This window comes from Littorina saxatilis, unplaced genomic scaffold (genome assembly GCF_037325665.1).
Source record: "Littorina saxatilis isolate snail1 unplaced genomic scaffold, US_GU_Lsax_2.0 scaffold_815, whole genome shotgun sequence".
NCBI lineage: Eukaryota > Metazoa > Mollusca > Gastropoda > Littorinimorpha > Littorinidae > Littorina > Littorina saxatilis.
This window is the reverse complement of record NW_027127886.1, coordinates 1-14,112: the sequence shown is the minus strand read 5'-3', so window position 1 is coordinate 14,112 and position 14,112 is coordinate 1. Positions and strand designations below refer to the sequence as shown.

The following is a 14,112-nucleotide window of genomic DNA, read 5'->3' as shown; positions in this document are numbered from 1 at the left end:
TGAGAGTTCCTGGGTATGATATCCCCAAATATTTTTTCATTTTTTTGATAAATTTCTTTGATGACGTCATATTCAGCTTTTTGTAAAAGTTGAGGCGGCACTGTCACATCTTCATTTTTTTTTATACAATTAATTGAAATTTTGGCCAAGCAATCTGAAACGAAGGCCGGACTTTGGAATTGCATTTCAGCTTGGAGGCTTAAAAATTAATTAGTGACTTTGGTCATTAAAAATCTGAAAACTGTAATTAAAAAAGTTTTTTTTATAAAATGATCCAAAATTACGTTCATCTTATTCTTCATCATTTTCTGATTCCAAAAACATATAAATATGTTATATTCGGATTAAAAACAAGCTCTAAAAATTAAAAAAATATAAACATTATGATTAAAAATAAAATTCCGAAATCGATTTAAAAACAATTTCATCTTATTCCTTGTCGGTTTCTGATTCCAAAAACATATAGATATGATATGTTTGGATTAAAAACACGCTCAGAAAGTTAAAACAAAGAGAGGTACAGAAAAGCGTGCAATGCAGCACAGGCTCGTCAATTTTACTGCCTTTTGCACGAGCGGCGGACTACGGTTATTGTGAAAAAAATGCAGTGCGTTCAGTTTTATTCTCTGAGTTCCACAGCTTGACTAAATGTAGTAATTTCGCCTTACGCGACTTATTATTTCATTCACTTTGTTTGGGTTGTTGCTATTGACTTTGAAACTGACACGCCGGCGGAAACGCCGCGTAGCCGTACGCAGAGAAGAGCAAGCATGGGGAATCTCCCATTCTAAAAATAACCAACACTGCTAGATGCCGACCTTCTACCAGTCTCACATGAATACCAGGGAAAAAACAATAATTACGGGGCAATATAAACAATTACCGGGCAGTAGTTACACGACAGTTTGACTTTCACGGACACAATTTTGCAGACTTTTCAAGAATATGAGACGTGTGTTTGATGCTGGAGTGCTGTGATCTGCGTCGAACCGCTGCAATCATGCGGGGTGCTGTCGTTTGCAAAATGACTACACAATAATGATAAACATAAGAAATGTGTCGGATCGATCATGACAAGTCTTCTTTGACTAACAGACTAAAAAAACACTTAAAAAAATACCATCTCCGATCCAAAACGTTTCTTCTTCTTCACGTGGAGCCATCCTTCCTTGGTGGCTGATGGTGCTTGCTGCATGGCTTCTGGGGCCTGTACCTGTGTGACATAACAAATAGCGTCATGTTAGTAGCACCCCATAGCACACATATCACGTCGTCATTGCTGCATGGCTTCTGGGGCCTGTACCTGTGTGACATAACAAATAGCGTCATGTTAGTAGCACCCCATAGCACACATATCACGTCGTCATTGCTGCATGGCTTCTGGGGCCTGGACCTGTGTGACATAACAAATAGCGTCATGTTAGTAGCACCCCATAGCACACATATCACGTCGTCATTGCTGCATGGCTTCTGGGGCCTGTACCTGTGTGACATAACAAATAGCGTCATGTTAGTAGCACCCCTTAGCACACATATCACGTCGTCATTGCTGCATGGCTTCTGGGGCCTGTACCTGTGTGACAGAACAAATAGCGTCATGTTAGTAGCACCCCATAGCACACATATCACGTCGTCATTGCTGCATGGCTTCTGGGGCCTGTACCTGTGTGACAGAACAAATAGCGTCATGTTAGTAGCACCCCATGGCACACATATCACGTCGTCATTGCTGCATGGCTTCTGGGGCCTGGGCCTGTGTGACAGAACAAATAGCGTCATGTTAGTAGCACCCCATAGCACACATATCACGTCGTCATTGCTGCATGGCTTCTGGGGCCTGTACCTGTGTGACAGAACAAATAGCGTCATGTTAGTAGCACCCCATAGCACACATATCACGTCGTCATTGCTGCATGGCTTCTGGGGCCTGTACCTGTGTGATATAACAAATAGCGTCATGTTAGTAGCACCCCATAGCACACATATCACGTCGTCATTGCTGCATGGCTTCTGGGGCCTGTACCTGTGTGACAGAACAAATAGCGTCATGTTAGTAGCACCCCATAGCACACATATCACGTCGTCATTGCTGCATGGCTTCTGGGGCCTGTACCTGTGTGACAGAACAAATAGCGTCATGTTAGTAGCACCCCATAGCACACATATCACGTCGTCATTGCTGCATGGCTTCTGGGGCCTGTACCTATGTGACAGAACAAATAGCGTCATGTTAGTAGCACCCCATAGCACACATATCACGTCGTCATTGCTGCATGGCTTCTGGGGCCTGTACCTGTGTGACAGAACAAATAGCGTCATGTTAGTAGCACCCCATAGCACACATATCACGTCGTCATTGCTGCATGGCTTCTGGGGCCTGGACCTGTGTGACATAACAAATAGCGTCATGTTAGTAGCACCCCATAGCACACATATCACGTCGTCATTGCTGCATGGCTTCTGGGGCCTGTACCTGTGTGACAGAACAAATAGCGTCATGTTAATAGCACCCCATAGCACACATATCACGTCGTCATTGCTGCATGGCTTCTGGGGCCTGTACCTGTGTGATATGAGCCTGTGCCAAAACGTGCTTGCCAAAATGGGACATTTGGGGTTGAAAACCAAACTGGAAATAATACTGTCTTATCTTTATACACTAATTGACTTTGTATAGTGTAACTATTTCCATAACCAAAAAGATAACTTGGGCTTTACTTTTTGCGAAAAAACAAAAAAAAGGCATCAACATAGCTGTGTGTCAACTATAACGCGAGACACAGCATTTTCATAAGTATCTTTATAAGTTCTTAACTGATTTGCTTCAAATTTACTCAGCAAGTAAGATTTACATCCCAAAAGAGATTCATTGAGGAACTTCTAAAATGGACTTTGTATTTTGAAAAATAAGACACCCATCACTGTGTCCTGAGTTGCAGTTGACACACTCCAGTCACAAGAAATCCTGTAAAAAAAATTAAAAACAGAGAAGATGTTTCAAAGACTAGAATATTTTATTAAAACCATCATTTGCAACTCAAACAAACCTCAAAATCACATGAAAAAGAAAGCAAAGTAGAAAAACTAGTCCCTGCTGTGTCAACTGTAACGGGGTCAAGGAAGACATGAAAATGGCACTGTGTCTCATGTTCCGGTTGACACACAAAGTCAGGAACACACACTGTAATGTGACAAGAGAATAAGAAATGCCAAAATGCCAGGTGTTACATGCAGGAAGTGCAAAATAAGGATAAGATGTCTTCAAATGTACAAATTCATTGGAAAATGGATGGCAAGAATCTCAAAAACACAACAGAAAACTAACCAAAACATTCCCAAATAGTGGTATATTTACACCATCAGCTTATACAGAAAGTTCCTGCAGTTAATGTTCGTGAACATTACATTCCAGTCTGAACGAGTCAAAAGTCATTAAACAAACAATTTTGCACTCAAAACTGGTTAAATAAAAATGAAAAATTAAAACGCAAGTTCATGGAGAAAACAAGGTAAAATTACAAACGCCCAAGGGAAATGTCAATCTCATGAATATCCTCCACATCCACACATTAAGTGTCACTTGCACTCTCAAATAGTCATGCACATAATCAAAGAAACACATGGCACACTAGCACCCTACAAAGGTAAATACAAGACTTGATCAATCACAAATTGGTAATCAGAGATTTAAAAAAAAATGTGCACCTCTACCAATAAATACACACAAGCATTTAAAGTACCACAATGTACAAGACTAGAGAAAATCACAGATCAGCTTTCACACATAGCTTTAGCTGCCAATGCCTACATGTAAAATAATATGATAATGATAACTGCAAAGTTCGTAAAATTGGCTTCCCCCATCAAATAAATTAATCTACTCGGGCTATGCATGATCAGCAAACTTGCCAGACTGTCACTGTCAGAAGGGAGTCAGACCAAACCAGATGCAGACCTGTTTACACTAAACCCCAGGCAAGAGTACTTTCCCAAAACGTTGAGTGTATTTTTCAAAAAGTTGGTGTACTTTGCAAGCAAAGCCATACGCGTGGGTGCAAACGTGTTTGTGTAAGAATAGCATGTCTTCTGTTCCTCTCCAAAGTTCGTTCATGGCAGACATCGTAGCGTTCAGGGTCCAGCTTTAGCCGTTGTCTGTACTCTTTGGATCGCTCGTTGTTCTGCTTCCGGACTCGTTCAGCCTGGGGTGACAATCTGACTTGCAGTCGCAGACCTTACAATCACGAAAAAGAAATGAGGCTCAAATACAAGACAGAAAAATATTTGCCCACAGCACATCTAGAATTTAATGACATGTTCAAGTGCAGTTTCTACAGCACTGACCCCTGTCTCTTCTACCTCTCCCAGATAAATGTAACATTTCACTTTTAAGAGCAACAATACCACTTCTAACATCAGTCCTAAGAACTAAGACTGTACTGGATTTCCTACAAAGAGATGTGTCTAAGTTGACACAATCACCATAAATTAATATGCTTTCATCTGCAGAGTCATTTATTTACAAGGCTGGTAATTGAGGTAACTAAAAAAAACAAGTAACAAAGGACATAAAACAATACTGTGTCCTTCCCAAGAAAAGTTACGGTCGACATGCATTCCTCGTAAATCAAAGCTACAAACATTACACACAAAAAAACCACAACCATAAACTCTCAATTCCAAAAGTTAAAAGTAAAACGCAGACCTTAAATAGAAAAGAAAGGCATACGTATGTAAATGCATAGCTGTCCAAAAATACTTTGTGTCATTCGTAACCGAGACACGGTGAGAGTTACATGTCTTGCGTTACGATTGACGCAAGAAGATCCCCGAGTGGCCTTCTCGAAAAATATTTCACAACCAAACCAAGAACAAGTCGCTTAAGGCGAAAATACAACATTTAGTCAAGTAGCTGTCGAACTCACAGAATGAAACTGAACGCAATGCAATTTTTCAGCAAGACCGTATACTCGTAGCATCGTCAGTCCACCGCTCATGACAAAGGCAGGGAAATTGACAAGAAGAGCGGGGTAGTAGTTGCGCTAAGAAGGATAGCACGCTTTTCTGTACCACTCTTCGTTTGAACTTTCTGAGCGTGTTTTTAATCCAAACATATCATATCTATATGTTTTTGGAATCAGGAACCGACAAGGAATAAGATGAAAGTGTTTTTAAATTGATTTCGACAATTTAATTTTGATTATAATTTTTATATTTTTAATTTTCAGAGCTTGTTTTTAATCTAAATATAACATTTATATGTTTTTTAGAATCAGAAAATGATGAAGAATAAGATGAACGTAAATTTGGATCGTTTTATATAAAAAAATTGTTGTTTTTACAATTTTCAGATTTTTGATGACCAAAGTCATTAATTAATTTTTAAGCCACCAAGCTGAAATGCAATACCGAAGTCCGGCCTTCGTCGAAGATTGCTTGGCCAAAATTTCAATCAATTTGATTGAAAAATGAGGGTGTGACAGTGCCGCCTCAACTTTTACAAAAATCCGGATATGACGTCATCAAAGGTATTTATCGAAAAAAAGAAAAAAACGTTCGGGGATATCATTCCCAGGAACTTTCATGTAAAATTTCATAAAGATCGGTCCAGTAGTTTGGTTTGAATCGCTCTACACGCACGCACACACACACGCACGCACGCACGCACACACACATACACCACGACCCTCGTTTCGATTCCCCCTCTATGTTAAAACATTTAGTCAAAACTTGACTAAATGTAAAAACAAGTCCAACAACTCATACATTACTTGCTAATCCAAGCGGAACCATTGTTTGCTGTTGCTATTGCTAGCCGTGAAAATGTTCAGTCGATCGTAACGAAGACCCAAACTGTCCCTGTGTCTTAATTCAACCAAAAAAAACAACCAGCGTACTTCAACGAACTTTTTCAGTCCAGACAAATGCTTAAAATATGAAAGGAAGAATCACCCAGAACATATTCTTTGCTACTAGCTATAACACAGCGAATAAGTAAAAAACTTGAAGAATTTTGAGTCGATCGTAACTTTATGTCGATCGTAACGCTCATCAAACAGGAGACATGAAACGAAAACTTACCTTCCCTGCGAAAGTCGGCCATCCGTGTAGCAAAATGGAGTCCAACTGCGTGCGTGTAACGTTTTTGCTATTTATAACAGCAGCCCCGATACTTCCGCGGTCATTTAAAATAAGTTATTGAATATTGAGCGATCGTAACAAAAAGACATGAAAATTGCATTCAACCTAAAAACTTCTCAAAACTACTTAAAATACTTTTATTTTAAATCAATTGTTTCCAAATCAAATAAAACTTTTTATTTACTGCTGCTTACAACTTTCGGTTGCGATAATGACGTTCGTAGATTCGAAAATCGAGGGACGTATCGTGAGTTCGCTGGAGACACAGGGAGTTACGATCGCTATGGACGTTTTTGACGTCAAATATTTTGCCAATAAACATCTTTTTTTTCGTAGACATCATCTTTTCGTGGTAATTTAGGGTACATTTATCAATATTATGGGCACTGTTTCTAACTTGCCGACGGAGATTTCTGGACCGCGGACGAACAAAACACCATGTACGGAATGTCCCACTTTTAAGTCGCCGGATTTGCTCGCTTCGGCTAACATTTTTATTTTTTTCATGTAGGTGTAATGCATGCAAGCTTCTGAAACTGTCTTTGCTATGTCTTTAACATACATGCTTTCAAACTGTTCAGTGCTTTTTGCGATTGAAAGTGCGGTTGATGAACAGTAATGCATGAATATGTCGGCTCTTTCGGCAGACCACGTTTTGGCACAGGCTCATATAACAAATAGCGTCATGTTAGTAGCACCCCATAGCACACATATCACGTCGTCATTGCTGGGTCCTGTATCTATCCTGTTTGACAGAGAGGAACACTTGTCATGTTAGTATCACGTCAAAACATATTCACTCCAAGCTCTTTTTTTTTTTTTTTTTTTTTTTTTTTTGCCAAGCACAACATTGTGGGGCTTTTAATCAATAACATGCATCCGTCTACAATTTATCATCATTCATCCATCAACATTTATAATAGATATGTTTGGCAAGTATACACAACACACAGCATTAGGACATAACAGACAGACAGCTCTTGTTTTTGTTCATCTCTCATATTCCTTGCAAGAGACGTACAAACAGTGACTCGACCTACCTCACGACCACACACACACAGATTGACCTACCTGACAACCACACACAGAGTGACCTACCTCACGACCACACACACACAGATTGACCTACCTGACAACCACACACACATTCAGTGACCTACCTGACGACCAGACACACAGACAGTGACCTACCTGACGACCAGACACACAGACAGTGACCTACCTGACGACCAGACACACAGACACTGACCTACCTGACGACCAGACACACATCCAGTGACCTACCTGACGACCAGACAGTGACCTACCTGACGACCAGACACACAGACAGTGACCTACCTGACGACCAGACACACAGACAGTGACCTACCTGACGACCACACACACAGACAGTGACCTACCTGACGACCAGACAGTGACCTACCTGACGACCACACACACAGACAGTGACCTACCTGACGACCAGACACACAGACAGTGACCTACCTGACGACCTGACACACAGACAGTGACCTACCTGACGACCAGACACACAGACAGTGACCTACCTGACGACCAGACACACAGACAGTGACCTACCTGACGACCAGACACACAGACAGTGACCTACCTGACGACCAGACACACCGACAGTGACCTACCTGACGATCAGACACACAGACAGTGACCTACCTGACGACCAGTCACACAGACAGTGACCTACCTGACGACCAGACAGTGACCTACCTGACGACCACACACACATACAGTGACCTACCTGACGACCAGACACACAGACAGTGACCTACCTGACGACCTGACACACAGACAGTGACCTACCTGACGACCTGACACACAGACAGTGACCTACCTGACGACCAGACAGTAACCTACCTGACGTGGTGTCTTGGGTCTGGCCCCGCCTCCTCCCTGTTGGCTCGCCATTGTGCTCGCCCTGTCTCACCTGAAACATCAACACCGTATTTTGATAATCAAAACTACCTTGCTGCTCAGATTATTCAAACCGTCGGACGTCCACTCCGAAATGACCTGGAGACAGGTACACTGCGCGCTGCACGCACATTTTGAAATAGTCGAAGCTGAGATAACTCAGAACTCAGAACGGTTTATTGTACTAAGGCCACAGACCCATATGATATACAAACCAAGGGTAATGGGGGAAGAACAAAAACACAACAACAACGACAACCATGAAATAAATACGTGAAAAAACATTACTGCTACTTGAACTCAGAACATTAAACATCAACGTATTCATTTACAATAAACCTATGAAAACAATTGTCTTCGTCTGATTGCATAACTGGCATTCACAACATTATATCATTTAGCAGTCGGTCTTCAACAACATTATTGTATTCAGTAAGTGGTCTTCAACAACATTATTGTATTTAAGTAAGCGGTCTTCAACAACATGATTGTATTTAAGTAAGTGGTCTTCAACAACATTATTGTATTTAAGTAAGTGGTCTTCAACAACATGATTGTATTTAAGTAAGTGGTCTTCAACAACATGATTGTATTTAAGTAAGTGGTCTTCAACAACATGATTGTATTTAAGTAAGTGGTCTTCAACAACATTATTGTATTCAGTAAGTGGTCTTCAACAACATTATTGTATTTAAGTAAGTGGTCTTCAACAACATTATTGTATTCAGTAAGTGGTCTTCAACAACATTATTGTATTCAGTAAGTGGTCTTCAACAACATTATTTTATTCATGATACGGTCTTTTACAACATTTGTTATTCAGCAAGCGATCTTATTATTTTAATCAATAAGTGGTCTTTCCAAACATCATTTTATTCAGCAAGCGATCATTCCCATCATTATTTTATTAAAATAATAAGCTGGCTTTCACTAGATTATTTTATTCAGTAAGCGTCTTTCACTTCATTATTTTATTCAGCAAGGGGTCATTCACAACATTATTTTATTCAGCAAGCGACCATTCCCATCATTAATTTATTAACTAAGCTGGCTTTCACTAGATTATTTTATTCAGTAAGCGTCTTTCACTTCATTATTTTATTCAGCAAGGGGTCATTCACAACATTATTTTATCAAGAAAGCGGTCTTTTCCAACATTATTTTATTCAGTCTTTCACTGTCTTTATTATTTTATTCAGGAAGCTGATATTCATGACATTATCTTATTTAATAAGCGGTCTTTCACTTTCACCATATTATTTCATTCAGCAAGCGGTCTTTCACTTAATTATTTTATGCAGTAAGCTGTCTTTCACTACATTATTTTATTCACCAAGTGGTCTTGCACAACATAATATTATTCAGTAAGCGGTCTTTCACAGCATTATTTTATTCAGTAAGCGGTCTTTCACTACATTATTTGATCAAGAAAGCGGTCTTTCACTAGATTATTTAATCCAGCAAGCAGTCTTTCAAAACAATATTTTATCTAGTGAGTAGTCTTTGAATAGATAATTTTTTTCAGCAAAGTCTTTCAATAGATTATTTTAATCAGAAAGCGGTCTTCCACTTCATTATTTTATTAAACAAGTGGTCTTTTACAACATTATTTTATTCAGCAAGCGGTCTTTCACAACATTATTTTATTCAGAAAGCGGTCTTTCACTACATTATTTAATTCAGTAAGTGGTCTTTCGCAACATTCTATTCAGCAAACGGTCTGTCACTAAATCGTTTTATTTCGTAAGCGGTCTTTTACAACATGATTTTATTCAATAAGCGGTCTTTCACTACATTATTTTATCAGCAAGCAATCTTTCACTAGATTAACAAATTCAGTAAGTGCTCTTTCACAACATTTTATTCAGCAAGCGGTCTTTCACTAAATAGTTTAATTTTGTAAACGGTCTTTTACAACATTATTTTGTTCAGCATGCGGTGTTCTACAAACATTTTTTTATTCAACAAGCTAGATTATTTTATTCAAAAAGTGGTATTTCATAACATTATTTTATTCAGCAAGCAGGCTTTCCAAACATTATTTTATTCAGCAAGCGATCATTCCCATCAATATTTGATTAAATAAGCTGGCTTTCACTAGATTATTTTATTCAGTAAGCGGTCTTTCACTTCATTATTTTATTTAGCAAGGGGTCATTCACAACATTATTTTATTCAGCAAGCAGTCTTTCACTTCATTCACAACATTATCTTATTTAATATGCGGTCTTTCACTTGATTACTTTATTCAGTAAGCGGTCTTTCACAACAGTACCTAATGAAACAAGCAAACAGCAATATTGTATTCAACAAGCGGTCCTTCACTAGATTATTAATTCAACAAGCGGTCTTTCTCCAGATTATTTTATTCAGGAGCGGTCTTTTATTAAATTATTTTATTCAGCAAACGGTCTTTGACAACATTATTTTATTCTGCAAGCGATCTTTCACTCGATTATTTTATTCAATAAGTGGTCTGTCACAACTTTTTTTATTCAGCAATCGGTCTTTCACTAGATTATTTAAGTAAGCAAGCGGTCTTTCACTAGATTATTTAAGTAAACAAGCGGTCTTTCACTACATTATTTAACCAGAAAGCGATTTTTCACTACATTATCTGATTTAGTTAGCGGTCCTTCACTAGATTATTTTATTCAACAAGCGGTCTTTCTCTAGATTATTTTATTCAGGAGCGGTCTTTTATTAAATTATTTTATTCAGCAAACGGTCTTTGACAACATTATTTCATTCTGCAAGGGATCTTTCACTAGATTATTTTATTCAGCATTCGGTCTTTCACTACATTATTTAAGTAAGCAAGCGGTCTTTCACTAGATTATTTAAGTAAGCAAGCGGTCTTTCACTACATTATTTAAGTAAGCAAGTGGTCTTTCACTACATTATTTAACCAGAACGCGGTCTTTCACTACATCATCTGATTTAGTAAGCGGTCCTTCACTAGATTCTTTGATTCAGCAAGCTTTTTTTTTGACTGCCTTAAAATGTTATGTATTCAGTAAGCGGTCTTTCACAACATTATTACATTTAGTAAGCGGTCTTTCACTACCTTATTTTATTCAGTAAGCGGTCTTTCAATTGATTATTTATTTCAGGAAGCGGTCTTTCACTTAATTTTTTTATTCAGTAAGCGGACTTTCTCAACATTATCCTAATTAGTAAGCGGTTTTTCGCTGCATTTTTGTATTTAGAAAGCGGTCTTGCTTTACATTATTTTATTAAGCAAGAGGTTTTTCAATTAATTATTTTATTCAGCAAGCGGTATTTCGATAGATTATTTGATTCAGTAAGCTGTCTTTCCCAACATTATCTTACTTAGCAAGCGATCTTTCACTAGATTCCTTTATTCAGCAAGCGGTGTTTTTACTGCATTTTTGCATTCAGAAAACGGTCTTGCACTACATTATTTTATGAAGTAAGCGGTTTTTATGTTAATTATTTTAGTCAGCAAGCGGTCTTTTACAACATTATTTTATTCAGCAAGCGGTCTTTCATTCAATATATTTGACCAGAAAGCTGTCCTTAACTACAATATTTTATTCAGCAAGCGGTTGTTCACTGAATTTTTGTATTCAGTAAGCGCTTTTTTCACAATATTATTTTATTTCGTAAGCGGACTTCAACAATATTATTTTATTCAGAAAGCCATCTTTCACTACATTAATCTATTCAGTAAACGGTCTTTTACAACATTGTTTTTTTAAGTAACAGGCCTTTCACAACATTATTTTATTTAACAAGCGGTCTTTCACAGTATTATTTACTCAGTAAGCGTCTTTCACTAGATTATTTTATTCAGCAAGCGGTCATTTACAACACTATTTTATTCAGCAAGCGGTCATTTACAACACTATTTTATTCAGTAAGCGGTCTTTCACTAGATTATTTACTCAGTAAGCGTCTTTCACTAGATTATTTTATTCAGCAAGCGGTCATTTACAACATTATTTTATTCAGCAAGCGGTCTTTCACAATATTATTTTATTCAGTAAGCGGTCTTTCACAACATTATTTTGTTCAGTAAGCCGTCTTTAACAACATTATTTTGTTCAGTAAGCGGTCTTTAACAACATTATTTTGTTCAGTAGTCTGTGGAGAAAGACAGAGCTCTGAGGAGGGTGACATAAAAAAAACAGCTAAAAACTACATAGTCTGTGAATCGCTTTATCGGGTAATGTGAAGAAAGACAGACAGAGAGAGAGAGAGACAGAGCAAGAAAAGAGAGAGAGAGAAATTACAGAAAGAGAGAGAGAGAGAAAGAGAGAGAGAGAGAGAGAGAGAGAGAGCAAGAGACTGAGAGTGAGGGAGAAAAGAGAGAGAAATGATAGAAAGAGAGAGAGAGAGAGAGAGAAAGAGAGAGAGAAAGAGAGAGAGACAGACAGACAGAGAGACAGATAGAGCAAGAAACTAAGAGTGAGGGAGAAAAGAGAGAGAAATTATAGAAAGAGAGAGAGAAAGAGAGAGAGAGAGAGAGAGAGAGAGAGGAGAGAGAGAGAGAGAGAGAGAGAGAGAGAGAGAGAGAGAGAAATGGATAGCTGAACTGAACAGAACTTGTTTTGCAAAGATGGGCCTTTTCAAACAATCTTTCCCTGAGACAAACAAACAAACAAACAAAAAACATGATCAAATTATACTAAAACTATAAGAACTAAAGAAGCAAAATTAGAATAAAATTACCTCTTTACACTCGCATTGAGCGAGAGATAGTGAGAAACAAAATGGGAGAGAGAGAGCCAGAGAGAGATAGAGAAAGAGAGAGAGATAGAGAGAGAGTGAGAGAGCGAGATAATAGTAAGAGAGGAGAGAGACTGATAGAAAGGGGGGGAGAGGGAGACAGAGAGAAGGGTGATAGATAGAGGGGGAGAGAAAAGGGGGGGAGAGGGAGACAGAGAGAAGGGTGATAGACAGAGGGGCCGAGAGAGGGGGGGGGAGAGGGAGACAGAGAGAAGGGTGATAGATAGAGGGGGAGAGAAAAGGGGGGGGGTAGAGGGAGACAGAGAGAAGGGTGATAGACAGAGGGGCCGAGAGAGGGGGGGGGGAGAGGGAGACAGAGAGAAGGGTGATAGATAGAGGGGGAGAGAGGGGGGGGGAGCAAACGTGTTGTTTCAATGTGGAATACTAAGTGACTCTGAGCGCAGGGGGAAAAAAGCTCACCTCTGTCTCGATGACCACAGCAACAATCTCCTCGTCTCACAGCTAGGCGTGGTCTCTCTCTCTCTGTCTCGATGACCACAGCAACAATCCCCACGTCTCATAGCTAGACGTTGTCTGTGTAACGATGACCACAGCAACAATCCCCACGTCTCATAGCTAGGCGTGGTCTCTCTCTCTGTCTCGATGACCACAGCAACAATCTCCTCGTCTCACAGCTAGACGTTGTCTCTGTAACGATGACCACAGTAACAATCTCCCCGTCTCACAGCTAGGCGTGATCTCTGTTTCGATGACCACAGCAACAATCTCCCCGTCTCACGGCTAGACGTTGTCTCTGTAACGATGACCACAGTAACAATCTCCCCGTCTCACAGCTAGGCGTGATCTCTGTTTCGATGACCACAGCAACAATCTCCCCGTCTCACGGATAGACGTTGTCTCTGTAACGATGACCACAGTAACAATCTCCCCGTCTCACAGCTAGGCGTGATCTCTGTTTCGATGACCACAGCAACAATCTCCCAGTCTCACTGCTAGACGTTGTCTCTGTAACGATGACCACAGCAACAATCTCCCCGTCTCACGGCTAGACGTGGTCGCTTGCACAATGCACAGTCCAGAAGTGTAACTTGGAACGTTGTGTGCAACACCAAAACGATCTGCAATGTGTGGTACCTCTCGTCAGACCCTGTCTGATCTCACTGCGTCTGTTCAATGTCAGTACACACAACGGGACACTTCGTGACGGCGTGGAGCAGATTGTGATAGCAGTTCTCCATCGTTCGTTCAACAATGGCTGGCTACACATAATGCATGCCTAAATAACAACGCTTACCAGGAAGGTTTTTGGTCAGCATGACTCGCATTGTGCTC

General features: G+C 39.5%; 1 protein-coding gene across 1 annotated transcript in view; it reads right to left on the bottom strand.

The window, feature by feature from the left end:
- The window catches only part of LOC138956236 (uncharacterized), a 57,712-nt gene extending 43,742 nt beyond the window's left edge, over positions 1–13,970 (bottom strand). Inside the window, exons 1-3 of the mRNA XM_070327647.1 lie at positions 13,240–13,970; positions 8,011–8,080; positions 1,121–1,213 (exon numbers count right to left, since the gene is read on the bottom strand). Of these exons, the coding sequence (XP_070183748.1) occupies positions 1,121–1,213; positions 8,011–8,061 (144 nt within the window). The 5' untranslated portion in view covers positions 8,062–8,080; positions 13,240–13,970. The remainder of the gene's footprint in view (positions 1–1,120; positions 1,214–8,010; positions 8,081–13,239) is intronic.
- Positions 13,971–14,112: the final 142 nt, after the last annotated feature.